The sequence below is a fragment of the Rhopalosiphum maidis genome, chromosome 4 (assembly GCF_003676215.2).
Source record: "Rhopalosiphum maidis isolate BTI-1 chromosome 4, ASM367621v3, whole genome shotgun sequence".
NCBI lineage: Eukaryota > Metazoa > Arthropoda > Insecta > Hemiptera > Aphididae > Rhopalosiphum > Rhopalosiphum maidis.
In genome coordinates, this window is record NC_040880.1 from 11,803,904 (window position 1) to 11,827,917 (window position 24,014).

General features: G+C 27.6%; 1 protein-coding gene across 1 annotated transcript in view; it reads right to left on the reverse strand.

Annotated features, from left to right (window-relative positions):
* The window catches only part of LOC113550650 (unconventional myosin-XV), a 52,771-nt gene extending 29,531 nt beyond the window's left edge, over nucleotides 1–23,240 (reverse strand). Inside the window, 2 exon segments of the mRNA XM_026952612.1 lie at nucleotides 9,800–9,897; nucleotides 22,960–23,240. Coding sequence (XP_026808413.1) covers nucleotides 9,800–9,865 — 66 coding nt within the window. The 5' untranslated portion in view covers nucleotides 9,866–9,897; nucleotides 22,960–23,240.
* Between the last annotated feature and the right edge of the window lie 774 nt (nucleotides 23,241–24,014).

Consider the following 24,014-nt stretch of genomic DNA (forward strand, 5'->3'; position numbering starts at 1 on the left):
TATTAAATAAAAATAATTTGAAAGATAAAATACTAATTTATGTCACTCTTCAGGAGAAACGAAAAATATCAATTATTTTGTTGGTTATTACAATTTATAGTTAATATGGTAAAAAACCGTTGTGTTTTATGCTTAAAAATATTAAATATACCTACATCACTCAATAAAAGTCGATAACCATAGTATAACATAATACATATGTATATAGGTATTAGGTACTAACCTCGCGGTACGGAACGGTTTTGGTCCCACCGCGGTCAGTGGCGTTGGCGGCCACGTTATCGTTGTCGGCTTGTCTGATTACGCACGGCAGCGGGTGTTGGCCGTGTTGGGGCTGCAGTGGCGTCATGTATTTGTTACAGTTATCGCGACCGCCACTGCCGTCGTTGACAAAAATAATTGCGTTATCGGTGGCGGCACCGTTGGTCCGCGCACGATCGTCAATACCGCAGCAACCGCAACCGCGAACACGGTTCATCGATCTCCGGGGCGGATGAGGACGGGTCGCCCTCTCCGGCATAATATCGCGGCCGCCAGCGGTCAACCGGTACTTGACCCGGCGGTTGTCGGCCGTCAACCAGTCGAACTGTCGGGCGCATTTTTGCAAAAAGCTCTTGGCCACCGTGCACGGTTCAGGTGGATCGCTTTCCGCCCAAAAATGGTCCGACAGCTCCCACTGGCTTATCGCGTTCCTTTTCATTGAATCTCGCGCACCGCACCCCCGACACGCCCGGATACAGGAAATTGTCGATTAACGCTTATCATTATTCACACTAGTATAGACGTCATTACATCGATTTCTCGATCTTGATTATACGCAAATATTTTGCGTACAATATAATTATAATATAATATTATATATCGGACTAGGACACCGGAACTGCGCCGAGACGTTGTTATGATGTGGGTATATAGTATTATAGTGCCGTTTGGAATGGGAGGAAAAGCCAGTCAGGTCGCCACTGGTGCGTGGGTTATGAGGCGCTATGTGAATAAACTATATATAACAATACTTAGAATTTATATTGCTATTATAATATATTATACAGGTACATTTGCGGAACCCATTCGGTGTTGAAAAAAACGTTTTAAAACCGAATCAAACGTCCGTGACGCGACACGGTAGCCGGTATATTATTATCGTTTCCTTCCAGCTTACAGCTCCTTTATTTTATATATATATATATAATATATTTTAGGTATAGCAGTTGTTTGGCGGAGCGGTTTCGCTTTCACTTCATAGTCGGCTAGTAGCGAAGTACAAAAATCTCTACCCCGAAAGGTTTCTTCCTCCCGATATACATGATTATAGTTCTGTAGCAAAGCGGGGTTCCAATACAAACGACATTCGTTGAAATAATTGCGAAAAGTATATTCTGGACGAACTCGCACAGTATTTATCTACAAACGTATAAATAACATGATTTCGAGTGATATTAATATATTATTTCAATGATTAGCGTGTATTGATATACGTTTCAGTAATATTTTACGCAATTTAAATAAAAACTTGAAATAATATAATTATAAAACCAATAGTAAGATATATTTTAGTAAATTGTGAATAAGAAATATTGGAATTTTCGCGATTATTTTATAAAAAAAAACCGTAAGTAGGTCAAAATGTGATTTCAAAATGAAAATCAATTTTATAAATATAATGCTCAGTTAAAATGTCATATACTCAATAATGGTTAAGAGATGAGAAAATACGTTTTATATCTATACATAGATATTATTATTGCATTGAAAGTCGTAACCATTCAGGGAATTTAAATTTAAGTGTTCATTATAAAATATATATTCATTGAGTATATTTCATTTTTAGAGTATAGTTATCACTGAAATATTTTATTCGCTTTTTATAAATTGTTAAAATCACAAGTTCGAGATATTCATAAAATAAGTCTAATTTATTCACCGTCAACATCAAAAACGGGGGTTTTTTACGAATATGTGTTCAAATTATATTTTATTTGAACAAATAATATCTATATATAAAATAGATTTACAAACTTTGATTCATATATACATATTATAATGAGAACCGGGGTAATATTTGATAATATAGTGAGAATATCATTAGAGATTGTCTAATTATTAGAGGGATATATTCCAAAATAATGGTATTTTTAAAATGTTCTATAACATTAAAATAATCAATGAAACGTTATAAATCATAATGATTTCTGTGGAAATTAATTATTTATAATTAACATAAACAAAGTACCAAAAATATCATATAGATAAAGTTAATTGGTGTACACGACATTCTAAAATTACCCAAAACAATAAGGATGATTAACTTACATGACGGAATTATATTATTATCTTTTAATTTGCAAACTTATTTTCGGGGATGGTGTAGTATTTGAACTTCTCGACGAATTAATATGCAGATTATCTCGGTTATCGATATTGTGAGTATCTTTTATTAATTATCTGGATTTCTGGAGACTAGAATATAATATATTTTGAGGATATATAATAATACGTATAGAATGTAGTTAATTCCAATCTGATTTTAATAATATAATACAACCAAGGAAATTATTTTATAATGTTACAAAACGGATACATAAAATATATCGTAAGACTATCTATCTATAATATTATAACAGAGCGTAAACGTGTCCTGCATCTGCAGCGTGTTCGAAAAACCGTTAAAGGACAATAATAGTGCATGTGAATTGTATATAATATAATATTATAATAAGACGGTATGAACGAGATGAACCGATTGGTATATTATAATATTAAATTATTATTATTGTGTATCGCGTGGCACAACAAAATTATAATAATTAAATTATGTCGCAAACAAGACAGGACTACGCGCGTGACCGCCTTCGTCGTATATGCTACAGAGAAATCGGGAAACGCGAAATGCGAATCGATCGTTTCCGCGAATTATATTCAACATAAATATACCATCAACATTACCATACTTACACAGATTGCGACCATCGTTTTACCTGCCTACGACTGACTTTCTGGCGTGGCCGAGATAATAATATTATCCTCTTGTACGTGATATAGTCCATTTATAAAACAATACGTTTTGTTACGATTTAATTTTGAGCATCAGCAACCAACGCGTGTAATCAAGTTTGGAACGTCTATTATACCGGATGTGATAATAATAATATGCATAATAGGTACATATAGGTTATTATGAAGTGGTCGAATAACGTGATTACGCGCAAACGTTTCGAGTACCGTACTGGAAAACCGTAATATTATTATCTAATAGTATAATTATAATATGATGGCAGTAGAGGTAATACTATACAGATACGCACAAATCGACAGCGGAATACATTGCACGACTGGAAAATCGGTACCGAATTCGAATGTTACTATAAATATTATTGTTACAGTATTACGTAAAACCGCTGCCGTTGTTTCATCCGTTACATAATATTACATGGAATATTATAAGTGCACTAAGAACCACGTAACCCGCCACTGCAGGAGGTGTTGGTATGCGTATGTCTAAGCCGTTCTAGAAGAATTTCAAAATTTTTCAATTTTTTTCATAAACCAGAATTTGTCGCTAAAAACCGTATTTTTTTCGTTAGTGTTAACAAAAAAAGATGAAAACCACAAATTTTAGCAGTCCCAACACGCGCGGGGTATATTTTGATAAATATATACTCGTATATATAATATATATATATAAATTAATATTACGCACACAGCGAACTATATCGAAACGCGGACCGCAAACTCGTACGTGCACACGTACGTGTGGTTTTCGGACAACTATATAATAATACAACATTATGCGCGTATATACGGTAAAGTACGTCGAACCGTATAATAATTGTTATCATTATCAAACAACGGACACACACACACCAGCGCGCGTCCGATGGGTCGGTAGATGGTTTTACACATGATATTATGTACCTATGTAATAATGGTGCAGTAGGTGCATGTGTGCGTAAGTATGTAGTGTGCTAGTCCATGCAACACCCATATATATATATATAATGAATATGCATTTGTCTTTATGTGTGTATGTGTGTGTGTGTGTGCACACCTGTTAATGAGCGCGATTCTTCAGTTTGTACAACGCGAACGGGAAATAGTCCAAGGGTCTCTGAGTGGAAGGGCATCGTGGTGGTTTACGGTTGATGAGTGGGGTGGGGAGAGGATGAAGAGGGGATGTCTAACCCGTATGTCGCTGCAGCGGCAGCAACAGTCAAGGTACGCTGAGCGTGAACGATTAAAAAAACAAAATTAAAAAAACCACGAACATTACATTACAAATGGTTTAAAATCCAATATTATACAATTCAATACAGCACGTTATGCCGCCGTGCAGTGCAAGCTGCTCTAAATTATAGTTGTTAAATCGACATAATTATCGAAACGGTATAATATATATTATATTAAGTGTGATAAACCCTTGTTCAACACAAAATAGTTAAATAACTTCAAAATTGGTCACAATTATTATTTTCAAAGCGTTAGTAGTAAAAAAGTTGAAAAAAAAATGTCTGACGAGTACTTATTTAATTTGTATTGCTACTGTAAAAATGACAGCAAAAAAAAAAAACAAAAAAATCTTATCGTTGAAGTTAAAGTCCAAACAACATTGAAAGCTGTCTAAAAATAATTTTGAAAAACCTGCTTACAAATTTATTAGATTGATTAAAATTTTGACCAGTAATGCTAAGTTCATAAGGGTTATTATAATAAAATTATAAATGGCGGTATATTATGCATACATTTCACAATGAAAACAACTTAACATTGATATATTATTATGTAATCACATAATTTATAATATTATAAATCACATTTGCTTTAAGTGACGAGTATAATTTTGATTGAAAATGATACTATTGGGCATTGAACATTGGTATACCTGTTTGAGATCAGTAGGAGATAACTTCGTGTAAATCAAATAGATATCGCAACATATTATTTAGCTAAATTGTAATTTTATTTAACTACCTATAGTCTATACATAATATAAGCATACGATATAACTACTAAACCGACTCTGCGGGGTAACGTGATCTATACGTAATTACAATGTTATGAGTACACAGAGTTCAAGAGATGTTCTGCGATGAGAACCGTATAGAATATTATAAATTATAATAAACATGAAATTAAATGTCATGGCACTACGTATATTTTTTCATTAAACTGTTATTAATCGCATAAACAGCGGGCTCAATATTTTGTCGTAGTTTAGTGTAGCTAAATTTAATGTGTTTACTAAGATAATTTACATATTTACTTTTATCCAAAAATTAAATATGTACATAACTATTTTAATAGTAAAATAACTATATATTCGAGAACTGCTTTAATGAGACTACCAAATATCGTTTGAGTTGATTATTTAAATAAATACTAAGTGTAAATAATTAAATTAATCTTTCATCACCACGGTTTCTCAAATATATATATACAAGTACCAACCAAATAAATAATAATAATATTATTAATATACACGTGTCTGTTCTAATCAAAACGTTTTGCTACTTCCACGTTTAATTATATACTGAGGAGTCAAAAATCTTTATATCTTATTACATAGGTACAAGCGGTACAATAAATCAGAAATATACTGCAATAGTGCTCACATTACGCGGTATTAGACGACTGCGTTGGAATATGATAACGCGTATAAAATATATTATATTGATATAGTACCTATATAATATGATACTATATGTTTGAAATGTAAAATGCATAAAATATTGAACTAATTTTGATTGGTTTATACATTTTGTTAATCTTGTTTTATCATTCATACTATATAGTATATAATATAAATGTTTACATTTATTCTCATTTTAACTTAAATATTATATCGAAATAGTAAATACCATAGGTATACGTATAATTCTTATTATAGATATTTTAACTGAAAACACGATATATCATGATAAAAAGCTAATACGTAAACAATAATTGAACATTTACCATACTTTGATCCTATCGTGAGATTTAAAATCACTTTAGAAATTATTATGATATTTTATAACATCGGCCGTCTGTAAATGGATTAGGTTTGACTGTTCAATATACCAAAATACGGAGAATCTACCAAACCTTTGATCAGATCTCATAATAAGTTTTCCCATCAATTTCATTAAAGCTTATTATCGGTTCTCCGCGGTATATTATAAGATATAACGTTCATCGCCTTGCATAATGATGTCATTTACCGACTATTGACAAACTTACTATATTGTGGTACACCACAAAAAAATTCCCGACAAATTAATCATCCACTCAAACCCTATCTGATCCAAAAGTTAAACTTCATAACAATACCTACCAATATTACCCGCTGTCTAAGACTTACTAATCAAGCAACAACTATTTATAACAAAAGTACATTTTAAGGATGCTGTAAAGCAGATTAGTGATTATAAAACGTGTTGTCTATCTCTCTCCTTAAGTCTATAACATAAAAAAATATATATTCACTGTAAAAACTGTAGGTTAATTGTTGAAGACATAATAAAAGTCGTTTATAATATAAATATCATTAAACAATATATATTTTTTTAAATATTACACCTACTACGTTGATAAAATGGTGAATATTGAAGGTCATTACTCATTATCAAATAATACATACGTTGTACATAGCCATTTGGCTTTTAAGATATTTAGAAAAATTAAGAGTATATGGATAAATTATATGGATAACAATAATTAATAACCAAGAATAATTTATTTTTAAAATGTAACAAACATTTTGAAAGTTTGTAAATTATAGATAATGGCCATTAATAACTATTAATTGATTAAAATAATATATAACTTATGAAATACTAAAATTGAATCGTTTTACAATTATAATTTATATACGAGTAAATGATTAATTCTTATATCGTATTTTCAATGTATAATAACATTAATACACAATACTCAAAACCAAAGAGTAAAAGTTATGATTAATAATAGTGCACTGAGATAGTTGCTATAAGTGGTTAATGACTTGAAATTAACTTTACACTCTACAAAAAAAAAACATTAGTATACAGCCATTAACTAAATAAGAATATATAAATACTTAAATTAAGTTTCCCAAAGAAAAAAAAGAAGAAACTATTTTGAACAGACCTTATGAATGGCAAATGTAATAATTTTATAAGACAAAAAGTTATTTTAAGTTTTTAAATGAATAGATAATAAATTAATAATCTAAGGTTAACTATAGGTTTTCATCTAGAATTTAATAAGACGTGATTTACAATTCAGGTTATTGCATTATTTTATAATAATAATAAAAACAATAACAATAACAGAGGCCTTAGAAAAGTATAATGGTGTTAAAAAATTAATAAAACACAAATTAACAATGTCATATTTAGTCTATGTAAAATTGCCTTTCAAAAACGATTTCTTATCACTTGACATTTTAATAATAAAATATACCATGGCCTCAAACACTATAATACCCAACCTCTGTTAAAATAATCATTTTAATGTAGAGCACATGTAATGCAATAATATAATATGTGTCTTGGTGAGATTTGCATTTAAAACATTGACCCAATCGACATTTTATATTTTTTGTCTGCGTATATTATTTTATTTTATAACATTTGTAAACAGAGCAAAAACAAAACCAATTATCTCTCTATGTATGAAAAATTATAATATTTTGTCATTTCGATTAGAATTAGGATGAATAAAGTATAGATTTGAATTGTTTTTACATTTACCATTTTATATATACACATATAAATAGCGATCAGGCTCATTTAATATTTAAAACTATCGGTACGTATTTTTTTCTGTGTATTTAATTATGTTAATTCAGTTCAACTAAAACTGTTACTAGCTAACATGATTACGCGATTGTAGCAATTAAAACATTTAAATTCACGGTTGATCGATTATGGACCTGAAGGTTGAACATGTTGATTAATTTACGCTCGTTTGTTTATGCTTACATATCAAACAGACAATGATCATTATTACATTCAACCTCGACCCACCCTCCTATGCAAAAGGGTCCCCTTCCTGTTCTATTTATAAAATGCCCGTTCCTTTATGATAATATGATAATATATTATATTTTGTAAGGGTTAATTGTTGTTATTATCTATAGACTATAACCATTGGTTGGTTTAGTCAGACAAGATTCCCTTTGGAGCTCATTGCATTATCTATAAACTTTGACAGTTAATTAAGGATTATAGAAGACAAGATATTATTATTTACTTTTGTGATAGGCAAATATTTTGCTCATAACATAAATAAAGGGATTCATATAACTTGATAATATATCCAATTTATATATTTTTTTAAGTATTTAAAAAAATGTAAAGCATTGTTTTATAACACCTTTTACTTTGATGTAGCTCAACTGCCGGTTTACAATATAAGAGTAAATTAAATAATTAATAGATCAACTATAATACGTATACATAACATTTGAGATATCGAAAATAAAACTTAAAACATATTCTATATTATAGGTAAATGTTAACAGTGTATAAACTAAAGAAGAAAGGATAATTATTAAGTAATTTTAGTGGGCAGCAAAATTATTTTCCGTTGGATTAACTAAAATAATATTTTATAAGAGGTTCTCAATAATTTTCTTAATAAAGGCCAAATTTTAACATTTTCTAAATAAATATTAAACGGAACTAAAATTCATAGTTGTTGACAATCTTTTTGAAAATATAAGATTTAGCGTTTTAAATAAATATTATAAATTATAATATTGAATTTTATTTAACTCACAGTAATTATATTTAAATATTGTATTCAAAGAATGGTAAAAATAATTCACCAGAGTTACAGTAAGGCTATATAGTGTTCAGAATTCTTATTATTTGATAACAATTTTATAGTAATAAGAATAACCATTTACCATTAAAATAATGGGCCGTCGTGCCTTGACAATTATTGCCATCTACGCGTAACACCCGGTAAATAATATTTTATGTTTAGGCTTTAATAAAACTATTATGTAGAATGAAGTACTAAGGATAATGTAATTAATGTTTGTATTATATTGCTGATATTTAAGAAAACATAATACGTTTTCGAGCGAAACAAGAACATTTTTTAGATCCAGCAATAACTTATTCTTTAGTCTTTACCTATTGATTCATTGTAAAAAACAACGCTAAACATTGGACGCTAAAAATAAAACAAAAATCACAGTATCCTTCGTCATTTTATACCACGTTAAACTATGTGTATCATTTTTTTTTTATATGATTTAATCACGTGGTTAGATTATAACTTATAACATATTATGGTCTTAAAAATATATTACTAATAGGTATTTAATATTATCAGGTTAGGCGTTATTATAATATTATTAAAGATCGAATTTAAGATTGGTCTGAGTGAACACGTTTTTGCCAAGACTCGAGTATGGCAGCAATGATAATAAGACACGTGTGTTTCTGTAGTGTCCACTCAAATCAGATAAGTAAAGCTATTTATTAAGTTAAGGAATCCGGTGACCATTATCCTCAGCAAGACTCACAATGAACAATTTGTTTTTGAAATGAGACACTCTGCACATATTATATTTCAGCGATACACAATAATGGAGACCACAGTTAAACCTATATATATATATGTAGCCAAATATAGGTATGCACTACATGATCTCTGTTTGATTATGATAAGGTATATAATATTAACACACGAGTTACTCCCACACGGGCGACGTACAATTACATATACCATTATGTATATAGTTTCAAAGAGACGTCGATGCTTGCATTGTTTCTGCGACGTTCTATATTATATTATTATGTTTGTAATGAAATAATACTCGGGGCCGTACCTTTTGGAGTTCGCTGAGTGTCAGCGTGGGCTGCGCGGTGGACATTGTGACTTGAGTTCCAGTCATGCCATTAACATCTCGAGACTGTTAGCCTGAAACTGAAAACAATTTCTATCATTAAATCGCGTAAACGTAAAAAATGCGTATATATACAATTAAAAAAAAAAAAATCAAGAACGAAACGACACAAAGAGCGTATTTGAGACAGTAATATAATATTATAAAAGATTAAAACATCAAGTACCTATATATATCAAACGTATATTAAATTCACTTAGTAAGATACATAGATATGCAATGACATTGATATCAGAGTCGCCAATAAATATATTCTACAACAACACAAAGGATATGTCTAATTCTATCCTTTTTTAATATCTGTGAAACTGTCGGAGTATAATATTATTTTATTCTACTCGAAACGCCTCCCTGCACAATTGTCAATAAACTGTTAAGCCCATAGACAGTTGGACATTTTGGTATTTTGCATAACAAGTCTCCAAGTTGTAATTTATTTACATACGAAATTTGAGTTGCAAATTATTTATCCAAAACGTGTTTTACATATTATTATTTTAAGACTTCTATTCAAATCATCATAATATGAAACAAAAATGACAATTTTTTACTGAAATATACATTGTTATAACTATTGATAAACAAAATGCAGTGTGCTCATCCAATTCTAAGCTAAATTTAATTATAATTATTAATTTGAGTAAGAATATTATAGTGATAAATTATGGTTATGTCTTAACTTAATAACACACACAAATCAATAACAATTATAAAAACTAATAGTTTTTATTTAGTTAAAAAATATATATATATATTTTTATGATTTGTTTGAATTTGAAAACAATACATGATTTTAAAAGTAAATAAGTTTACGAATTTTTAAATTTAGAATGTTAAGTTCAAATTAGCTATAAATTTATCAATGCCACTAATGTTGTTAGTTAATGAATAACAATAAAAACTAAAAATATAATATATTTGAAACTTAAATAAGGTTTCTTATATAGAAAATAATATAATTCAATATTAAAAATTCATTAAAGCTTGAATATATAGTTCTTCAAAATACTACTCCTTAGAAAATATAAATCTATAAAAACATTAAATGCAAGTGTAGGTATATATATTATTCATATATTTAAATATCATTCAGCCATTTTCAACCCTTTTCTTTCTATTATACACATATCAATAATAAAGGTTGAAAATATACATTGTTACAACATATATTTTATGAATAATTTTATTACTTACTGACATCATATAATATTATATAAAATCGATAAGTTTATAGTAATAACGGTATGTGTAAATAATAAATAATATATTTATTTTATCTAACACACGTAAAAAAAATACTAAAAATATTAATTTTGTTATGAAACATACATATTTGTTTATATAAGCAATGTTTTCAATTAAAGTTAATATCATTAAATTTAGTTTTTACAATCAAATTTAACCATATAATATATATATATTTTTTTTTGTCAAAAAAGAGAAAATATTATTTTTGATAGAAAAAAGAAACTATAGTAATTTTCGTAGTAAAAAAATTAAAGCGTATTACTGTATTAATAAGTAAGCACATTAACTAAATATAGGTATATAATATTTACATATTATTCATTCGTACACAGTGTTTGAAAATAGTATCGAATGGCGGTCATTGAACAAATTATGTGTTTGAAGGGCGAAACGATTCATTTGACTTAGAAAAAAAAACTTAATTACCTGAAAATATCCAACGATTTAGGCGTGAAAAAACTTTCTACTGATTATTACTGATCGGTAAGTACATAAAAAAAAAATGTCAATCATTGGAAAACCAAAAAGAAATGTAAAGTTTAAATTTTACAATTTTATTGCGTCATAAAATATTATGAATAATTGCCAGAATAATTCCTCAGTAATACTTTTACAAGCTACAAGTAAACATAATAGAATTTAAAAAAAATAATATTATCTTTGTAATTTACGATTACAAATAAAATACGGAGATTTTTTTTTACGTGGAAAAATATCGTTATACATATAGGTATATATATATTTTTTCTGCAGTAAAATTTAAAACTGAATTCTAACACTTGGTGTTTACTGTTTATAATAATGTTTGATGTTATATGTACCTACGGTTAAATCGTACGAGGTACTCTGTTTTAACAATATAATTTAATTGAAATTAAACGAATGTTTATTGTATCACGTCCTATAACAGCCGCTGATAATAATGCTCTCAAATGCATTTTATCGGAAATACTAGCACGCTAGACTATTGAAGGGACGCAAAAATATTTGAAATTGTTTTTGTAATAAAACACATTCGAAGGATTTACGGGTGTTACTGACTATACGAATCGCAATCGAAAAGAAAAGAAAACAAAAGAAAACATAACGCCTCCGCACAACAATTGTGTGTCAACGCACTGATTTATGAGTTATTGCAAAATATCAAAGATCATATATATATTATTATGAGTTTTAACAGAATTTTCAATCTGACCAAACGAACGTTCATAGATGTGATGTGCAGCCTACAGTTCATCCTTGCAATTGTGCGTTTTTTTTTATTTTCATCGGTGTTACTGCATTGCTGTATCAAAATTTTGTTTCGCACGCCCGACGTTTAAAAAAAAAAAAACCAAAAACAGCTTTTTATCATATCTCGTTATATACACTTATACATGGTATTGAAACACCACAATAGGCCATTAATTTTATTAGTTCCATTCCTCGCAGCTGTTACCTACCATGGCTTCCATCGGATGGGCCAGAATAAAGAATTTGTAAGGGTATAGATATCTACCTATAACGCGTCATTATTTTCCTATTATGATTATAATCATCTGTTACAACTAATTTGATTTTTTTTTTTCATTTGATCGAAATATCATTTTAGAAACAGGTACTTCTAAAATTAAATACGATTTATTACTGGGTATTGAAATATATTATATTAGACATTAAAATATTATAATGTAAACATAAAATTTGTTTTTTTATTTATAATGTTATAATAAACTATTTCTTAGTATGGTATAATAGTATGCAAATTATTATTAATATTTCAACGAATGAACATTAAATAAGAAAATAATAAAATTCTATAAACGTAAATTTCAATAACCCGTGTTTTCATAAATGAAAAACAAAATTAAATATAATTTAATATTGAAGATATACTAAAAAAATTAAATGCAGGTATGTAATTATTAGTCTCAAATATATCAACACACATTTTTCGAAACTTTAATTTAAAAATAATAACAATGTATCTACATACAGATTTATAACAGCATAACAATTTTATTATTATGCAAGTTTCAAATACTTATTATAAAATATTTTTTGTATGAATATTTATAGTATAATATTATATATCAAGTATATTAGAATGCAATTAAAATTCAAAATAAAAATGAATAGAATCATAGCAAAAATCAAAAAACGTTCTCGATTTATTTAAAAAACTAAATTTTTCTTTCAATAAAACGTAATTTAAAAAATTAATAAAAATAAAACTTTGAATTAAAAACAAATATAGCTCAAAAGAATTTACTAAAACTTTTACGCATCTACAATAAGCCTCGGGGCTGTAAAAACTAGAAAGTAAAAGCCAATAAAAGAAAGAAACAGCGGTCAAAAAAAAAAAACGCATACACTCCACCAATGTACTTGAGAAATTTCTCCCTTTCGATTTTAGAATAATTGCCGGTTTGGCGAGGCTGGCACACCGTGCGATGGCTGCATAGATACACTCACAAACATTAATAAACAAGGTTAGTAGGCTCGGGCACCGTCGAGAGAGCAGCAGCGTGCACTTGTGGAACCGGTTTTTTATTTTATTTATTATTATTATTTTTATATACTTATCAATAGCGACATTCCTTTCACGAGGAGTGTAAAAATATTATAAGAATTTCCAACCTCCATCGTCGACTCGTACTAGCACTCGGGACATCTCCGAACCGTTATACGCTAGACACTCGTAGTTGCGGCTTCTGCATAGTAATATGGCGACAGAGCGTTTAATGATTATTAATATACGAATCACCGAATGTAGTTGGTACCCTATATACGTAAAATTACATTATTATATCCGAATCGTTCGAATTCCATTACGTACGTACATACCTATATTATATTGTACAGAATGTTTAAAAACCTGACGCGGCCTTAACCTTGATAAGGATAGGTAAACCGCAATAGTGTTTACGAGTTATTGGAGATGTAGAAATACTATCATAAAAATAACAACTATCAAAGACTTCTTTCTTCTGGTGAGAGAAACTTTGTTGATGCAAAAACTAACTATAATATTATATTATATTTAATGTAAGAACATCAATATAATATAAAGTGATTCTTTTATAACATGAACACTGATTTCACCGTTAAATTTTTGTTTTTTAAAAATGCATATTTAGGTATAACTTGAATTACCAACCTACTTATAGATTACAACACGGTTTTTTTGAGAAAAAAATCTTACTATTTTACTAGATTATAATTATATATTGTTTGTGTATTGCGTAAATATAATGTGTAACTAAGTACTACCTTTATAACCCGATTGTGTTTAATACGCGGTCACAAAAATATTATAGTAAAATTATAACTATATTACATTTATTTTATTTAAGATTTTTTTTCATTTTTAACTAAGTCCATTGCCAAATGAAAACAATGCGTTTTTCATACATACAAGGTAGAACTATTTTTAAAATAAATTAATCTTAAAATATTTGTTATAAATAATTATATTATGTGTATCGGTATACACACATAATAATATAATGTTGTTTAAAAATATTTTCAAGTTTCAAGGGCGTTATAACACGTATAATACAGCAATCTAATACTGTAGATCTGTAGAACCAATTCACCTTAAAGTAATGCCATAATACATACAATATAAAATATGTTAACGAAAGAAATTGTTTAGTATGTATAATGTATATGAACTGTAAAAAATTATATGATTACCTATCGGACCAAAAAACGCAGTTTATCTACATAAAAATCAATGTGTAATCAAATAAAAATAAATAAACGCTTGCCATTTAAATGATAATAATCATTACATAGGAACTATATTGTTTTACCTATATACTATGTAAAATTAATATAAAAAAAACATAAACGTTTTTCAAAATCGATTTTACAAAATATTTTAATTATAGCATTGTGTCAATATACAATTTAAAAGAAAAAATATAATCATATTTTATTCAATACTTTAACACGCTGTACTTAGATGCAAATAATATCAGGTATTATGTATTGAATTGTTTTTATATTTTTCTAGACTCTAGTTATATCTTATAACATGCAATTTGCATTCAGTGAAAATCTATATATTTATTTTTTGAATAATTACTTATGTTACAATTACTTGTACGTAGTACATAGCTATATAGTATGAAACTTATTATGCAAGGACATGAATATTGTACGGTTAAAACGAACATAAGACTGAAGATTATATACAGTTAATATTTTACTATATAATATATATTATAAATATATTTTTAAACTGCATATAAAATATTTCACCTAATAATTATCATTTTAAAATGAAATATCTATTGTGACTTAAATTCTGTTCATATGTTTTAGAAATATAATTGCCTATTATAACTATAAAACATTCAAAAATACTATAAACCTAAATAGGTTTCAACCAACGATACATCACTATTTCTATCGAGAAATCTGTATCGTAATCATAAATAAACGATGTAAAATCAAAAATAGTAAAATGTAACACTCGTAATACAGGATATACTTATAGTAATTACGCATTCAATTTATCAAATTATTATATTAATATATAAAAGATATTGGTTACAATTTACGTTTACTATTATTTTAAAGGTATCATTGTCATTTGTTAAATTTCCTAATAACATTATTGACAACGGTCACCAACAAAAAAGTTTAACTTATTTAAAAAAAAAAAATAGTAGATGATATTAATAAATAACTGTAAAATATTAATTTATTTTTAATTTAAATTTATTTTATTTGTTTATATTTATGTATATTTTATAAATAATAAAAACAAATAATTCAAATAAATATGATTATTATTTCCGTAATTAAAAAATAAAGTATATACCTATGTTTGAAATCTTGTCTGAATATTTTAATATTACTATAAACAATCCTGTAGTATCATTGGGTAATACTGAGCACATAAGTGTTTGAAGAATTTTGTATTTAACTATTGTTTCACTACCCAAATTTTTAAAATAACAAAATAGCCCAAAGCGTACATTGTGTATAGGTCTCTAAAAACATGTTGTTGGGCTATTATACATAACAAGACATATTTTAAAATATTTATGTATTATGCAAGTACCTATAATGAAACATGTAAATATGTAATTCAGATGAAATAAAATTCAAAATAATGGAACGAATTTCGGAAAATTACTAATTAATCATCTATCATAATTTATGAAAATTAATGTGTAAGCAATTTGTTAGCAGTTAGTACTAAATGAAAGTTACATTTTTATTACATATAACTCGTATAACATTTTTAATTTCTTCTTGAAGTGTTTGCAATGCGTACACCAATAATTTTGGCATAAATTAAAATAGTTCTATGTTCTAATGGAATAATTTAATTACACTGTGTGAAGACATTTTCTAAAAAAAAAATAAAATAAAATCAATACTTTAAAATTTTATGCGAGTAAAACTTTATACATATAATGAGGTTTACTCAGGTAGATATATTAAACTACATATTTGTTTAATATACCTAGTTTTAGATATTTTATTTCTAGAAAGTAATAAATGTGGGTTTATTTTATTTATTAAAACTACTTCGTTTTTTACTGTCACGCTAAAATTAGTATGTTATTTAATATTTCCCAACTATTATGCTCAATAAATCACACGATTATTAGTTGGCTGAAAAATTAAATATATACTACTATAGTATTATATTACACCATATTATTATCTTATACAATCATGATATTAAAACCCGATTATAGTTTAAAAACTTTTATTTAATTTGATTGATTATGATAATATTTTAATTTGTATTTATATAATAATAGTCTACAGTTGTATAAATGATTAGTAATAGCATCAAATAAATACCAAGATAAAAAAGTACAGTTTAGATCAAATACATTGAAGTGTTTTCATCGACATTTACTTCAAATTAATAATGCTATACATTTTCGTAATTTACTCAAAATTATTTCCTCAAGAAATATATAATGAAATATGTATAAGACAAAGTAAACGAAATTAATTAATACTATCTTATAATTTATTAAATGATATTTATAAACCATAATATATTATGGTAGGTATTATTTTATGAAAGTGTGAACACTTTCAGGAACAGGAAATCACTAATGAGGAAGGATTAACTTAAATGTTTAATTCGTTACTTTATAACTACACACATATTAAGTTCGAAACAATCAAATTAGGGAAAATTAATAACTATTAAAACTATGAGTACTTTCAGAAAAAGTCGCATAATACTGTGATGTATTTCATCAATTATATTACTTGTAAATCATACTAAGTCAAGATTTTACTCAATATAATAATATAAATTGAAATTTTTCGAGTTTTCATTCGTTATTGACGGAAATATGAGTAACAATATATTATTTTATTATGCTAAGTGAAACAGATGTATTTCGTGTGATTATTACATAGTACAGCAGTACAAATCATTTGTAAATGACTCATCCTATTACAACTAGAGACGGTGGTCAATACAGGATGATTCACCAAATATTCTCATCCCTATTTTCTTTTAATAATTTATTTATTCGAATTATGATTTTAAAAAGATTTTTTTATAAAATTTTAAAAGCACCCTAAGATGATACTACCTATTCTTATAATTAAAATCATTCTTTTTATGTATAAAGTCTTCTATTTTTTGAAAAATATCGAAGTATCAAATTCCAAATTGAAACGAATATAGTTTTAAGTAGTAGTTTAGTATACCAAGGATAATAGGTTGATGACACTAGGTTTGAAATACATAATGTGGGCTATATTTATAATAGAATTACGAATATTATATTAATTCATATTTTACTATTAACATATTATAATTTGTAAAAATAATCTAATTATATGTACTAGATTAAATATTGCGTATATTTTACATTTTTAAGGACTACCATAAAAAGATTAAGGACAGAATACTGAGTGTTACATTTTAATAACTCAAAAACTAGGTGCACATTTGAAATAATATGTTTTATCACCAAGAACATACAAATTGTATAGACAATCTAAGTATTTAAAAATATGGTCCTTAAATATAGCTTAACTATTCAAAAAGTTAGAATTTGAAAATAATAATTATTAAAGGAAAAATTGAGTTGAGCATACTTAGCCAGTGAATCATTCTGTATATATTATATACTTAAGTAATACAATAGGTATATTATAATCATGTTATTAATATATACGACAATAATATTTTAATTTATAACTTTAATTTTTGTTTTCCATGCGTAAAATATGCGTGTCTAACTGTTAACATTTGTATATGTATATTATACATAGGTCATACAGAATATTTAGCGGTGTGGTTTGTAAAGATAGTTTTACAATAGGACGCGTCGCATACCATTACATTAACATTTTACACGTTCACTAATTAATGTATTTGTCATGATCAGCTTAGTAGATTGCATAGATTACTACAATATGGATATTGTAGATAAGCTTCAATGACATGAAAGCATTTCCTTATAGTACCTAAAAATATAGATACTATTAAACTATTACCGGGTGTTCGGGTTCCATGTAGACCGTGGGGTGTGTTTTAAATTGAGAAATCTGATAATTATTATTATTTGCTATAAAATTTAGTTAACACACTGTACATCACCAAGCATTAATCAAATGAAAAAAATCGTAAATACAAATTATTTGAGACATTTATACTTAGAAATTATAAAACTTGAAATCAAAAATAAATTATTTAAAAACAGAAATCCTCACAAGACTACACGATTTATAATTAATATAGTGATAGTGTAATAGTACTACTCATCTGGTAAATAAATAAATGAAAATATCACTGCGATAGCGGTAAGAATTTAATTTGTATGAAAACTCAATGATTCCGTTTGTCGAGATATAGATAATTTAAATGTGAATCAGTGGACTCACGCCAATCCTATAGTCTGATTTTATTGTGTATTGAATTGTAGTGATACGAAATACTGTAAAAATCAGTAGATAAACCTTTACAGCACGAATACGCTTTCTCGGTGCATAAGCCGACTGGTGGATAAATTAGAATACCGCAGAAAATTTTCGGTTACACATTTTCCGCTCGATGAATCCGTTCAACGTCTGGATCCAGATGATTTGACATTTATATACGTCGTCGTTATTATTTTGACGAGGAGAATCAGTGGACTAATGCCAATCGTAAAGACTGATTTTGTGGTGTATTGAATTCCGACGAGAAAAAATTCGATTACTATTTACTACACCTACATTTTATATTATAAATACTCATGTCTACCTATACCCATATAATGTTCTATGATATGCAGCTTGGAGACGTCGTCGGTGTCCATACGGAATTCCGCCGAAGACGAACGAATTACGACCATGTATAGTAAATACGTGCGTACTCGCAGGGAAGCTCGGCAGCGAACAATCTACAATCGAAATAAAATGAAAACCAGGCGGAAAACGAATGATGAGAAAAAGAGTCGTAATCAAACACAGGATTGTGCTATATTTTTTCATCGGAATAATGGTGACCCATCAGTCTCGTGCTTCCTATATCGCCGGTCTGTGTTTCGCGCATGCATTATTGTCAACAATGTCCGGTATGCATTTATTTTTATTATATTATGCACTTGACCTACGCCTATATTACTGCTATACGCTGGTGACAGCGACGTGCCCGTCCGTCAATGACAATGAATAATATCGTCTGATCGAGGACGACAGCACGGAAACACAAGAAACGATACAGAGTCCAATGCACTATACCACCACAGCCTTGCCTACCTAATAATAATGAGTAATTGTAATTCGGAACACGAGCATTACGGGATCGCATGTGCCCATTGTGCACCGCAACGCGTATATTGTAGGTACACACAAACAATCGAGCACGTACAAAAAGGCGCGTTCTTCCCTAAAGGTATATATACTATATAATATTATTATTATTATTATAACCTATGTGTAGTGGATAAGCAGCGGCCCCGCGAGCGGTTTATAATAATTGGGAGTCAGGTGAATTAATGTTCGGTAATGACCAAACGACCTAAATCAATCGCACAGAATGCGACACTCCGCCGTTCGTCAAATACGCGTTGTTAATTCAATCAAACTATCCAAGTGCCAAGTGGTTCGAAATAGTACGTAATTAAACGCTAAACGATCACCAAAGAATTATTATGAAAATGAAAATGAAAACAATACTGTACCTCTACATAAAACGAAATGCCATCCCTATAATATTATAATTTATAATACTATTAAATATTAGTATTAGTATTAACAAGGATAATAATTACAATAATTAATAAACTTGTATATCGAAAGAGTCGCGAACTTGCAACGCAGAACTACTTATTGATCCAATTGTATTATAGTTGTATATATTTATAACACATTATAAATCGAACAATATCTTGACCTATAGTAAAAGTTTTCAAAACCAGGACGAATTTCATTTCGCCGTTTCCATAAAACAAATTTTATTTTATTCCCACCACAGTCATGTACACAATGTTCATATTTACAACTAATGTTATCAATTTATATCATGTTCATATTTTCTCTCTTATAACATAATAATATACAATATAACTTCTTCGAAATAGATTATTTCAATATTATATGTAATTCAAATATATTTTTACGAGACCAGTAAAATATAGGTATCCAACTCAATTATTATTATTAATTTTATTTCGCAAATAACTTTTGTTAATGACTTATACAAATACAATTACCCGACGGTTAATATACTTTAGCTCAAGCAATTTAATTGTTATAATCATTAAAATCGAAAAGTGTACGTCACCAATATTCTTTGCAGTTGTATCGAAAAGGTTAGATTAGGTTACAATAATTAAATACATATTTATCGATATTAAATAACTATATTCAAAAAGTATGTCATGTAATATTCAAATAAATTATACTAATTTGTATTAATTATTACGACTAACAATGAATGATAAATGTAATAGGTACTTAATATTATTGCATACAATATACATACATATATGATTTTTAATTGATATACTAGCTAAATTTTAAAACTCAGTAGAGTTAAAATATTATATTGAATAATAATTGCACTATGCAATTCTAATACATGTAACTATACTATAATCCTTTGGGTGTGTTGAATCTTTATTAAAAATTTACACCATAAATAATTAATACTAAGAAAGTACCAATCAATTATGTTTACGTAAAATAGAAAATTTCATTTTAGAGTAAAGTTAATATTAATTTAATTACATTTATAATATTATATTATGAAAATAGATTATACATGCCTCCTACACCTAAGTTAACTTTAATGTATTTGTAAATTCAAACGACAACAAAATAAAATTAATTTTAAAAGTTATAACAAGTGTATGGTAATGAGAATTTCATGAATAAGACATTTGTTTACTTACAAAATATTTAGTCGATCAAGGTCAATTATTATGGTATAAGTATGTTTTTGAGTTGTTTAATTTATACAATAACATTTCTTCTAAATCAGGATTATAACATTTAATGAATGAAACATAACATAATATTTTTATTGGAGACTACAATAATAATTTTGAGAACCTATTAAGAACTATTTTAAAATATAATTAATTTTTTTTTCAAAATTCACAAATGTCTCACGTACCTGTGCTTGATAAATTATTTATATTAAACTGTATGGATAAAAATTCTTTTAATACTATCTTGATTATATTTATTAACTATCAATTATTGTTAACATAAAATATATTTATCATAGGTATTTTAATCTAAAATTAATAGGCCATTATTCATTACAATATAATTTTTAATTTATTGCTATTAAAAAGACATTCATTCATAACTTCTATTACATACATAATACACTATTAAGCTATCTAATATTTTCCTGCGTATTCTACAATTATTGATTTTATATTAAACTTTAAAACATAGTTTAGGAATCGTTTATTTATTTAAATAAAACTGATGTGATATAAAATTATTATTCATAAATTAATTATCTACCAGTTTAATATTTTAATTTTTAACATACATCGGCATTTAAATATTACGTATTTAAGTATTTTACCTTTTAATTTGGTGAGAATTGAAACAAATATTGATTCTACATGGCTAAAAACAATAAGTTTTCAAACAACAATTTATTAAAGATAGAATATTTTGGCCTAATTGTGATTTTTATACAGAATAGGCAAGACAGAACTAAAATAAAATAAAACTGATTACATTTAATCAATAAAAATTAATCCTCTTTTAACTGAAGAAGAAACCAAGAAATAGTAAGATACCTACTAGAGTAATTTATTGAGGCGTTTTTAAACTTAAAAACAATCAAAACTCCTTCCCGATTCTCAAACCGTTAAACCATTGTTTATACGTTTACCGCAAAAAGTCAATAGATTGACAGATATAACTGAAATTATTATTTTTTAAATGTCAATGATAATTTATCACGAACAAAAAACACTGTGTGCACGGTGTTCGCGACCGCGCATTAAAATCTTTGGTACCTACCTATGTACCTATGCACTCGCTCTAGAATCGAGTTTTTTTCGTAACCGCGATAGTGAACAAAAACGTTTTATTAATGTTTATTAACAACTATTTATGTCGTATTAGTTTTCAGAACTCTAGATGAAATACAACCAGAGTTAGGTTTTATCCGCAGTTTCAATGGCGTAGGTTATAGCCTAGGTATATCAAAGAACAAAGTAATATTAAAAGTGACATTTTCCAGATTGTAAATGCTAATGGGGACATAGGTATTTGATTTAGAAAAAGGTTTTCAGATTATTGTCGTATTTCGTCAAAAATAATCTGATCGGTGAATATAATATAATATATCTCGCAACGTAAAAAAAAAAATAAAAAATCTTTTTATTCAGACTCACTTGTTGAACATATCATATATTGTCACCTGCGGTTCCCGGCAACTCGAATGGTATGCATCACACTCACTATAAAGTATATATTACCGTACTACACTAAACTAACGGAACGAAAATAAACAATAAATAACACTTAAGAGAAAAACATTCAATAAACAAAATCGGTAATCATGAAATATATTTTCGACTATATTCACAAACGAACGCACTACGCGTATATATTGGCCACAAGAATCGACTTATGCCTGACTGGGCAGTGTTATTGTTTTGGATCTGGTGTAGCGTGGCAGTATCACGTTGATAGCTGCTGCTGCTCACCATACCTGTTTAATCCTACCTACCTGTCCGACCGGAGTGAGATCGTTTCACGTAGACTCCCACAGTGCAGCCAACGGAATCGCTACCAGACGAAAGATAGCCGATAATAATATTGTAATACCTGGTATTTAAATACCATAACAACTTAAAAAAGTGCGATTTTCTCGTAACAATTTCTTTGACTAACAATCGGAAATAATACGCACATTTTGTTGTCTATTTATAGTTATAATATTATGTATTTATTTTAATGTCATAATATCTTTTGCAATTTGTCTCACTTTTTTTTATTATACCTAACCTAGGTATTTCTATGGTAATGTATTTATTTAATCATGTTGTATTCGTATAGTATCTAATCAAAAAATATTTGATTCATCGATTACAAGTAAAAATAATATTAAGTTTTTTTTTCAACTTGTTAGTAAATAATATGTCAGGTGAATAAATATTATGTTTTGACTAAAATTATTTCCAACTACATAATACTTTTAAAATGAAATGTTTTTGTTAATTGACAGTTTGGCACTCATTTGTATTTTAAAAAAACATCATAATCTTATAATATAGTGATTTTGAAGTCCACGTTCTATATTAATAAAAAAAAGACTGTGGAATATTTTGAATCCTTCAAAAATAATACTTGATTTAATTTTTAGTAATTTAATAATAATTCAATAAATAACATGAATTTAAAGAAACTTATATAAATACCATTGTACCAATGTGGCTATAGTAAA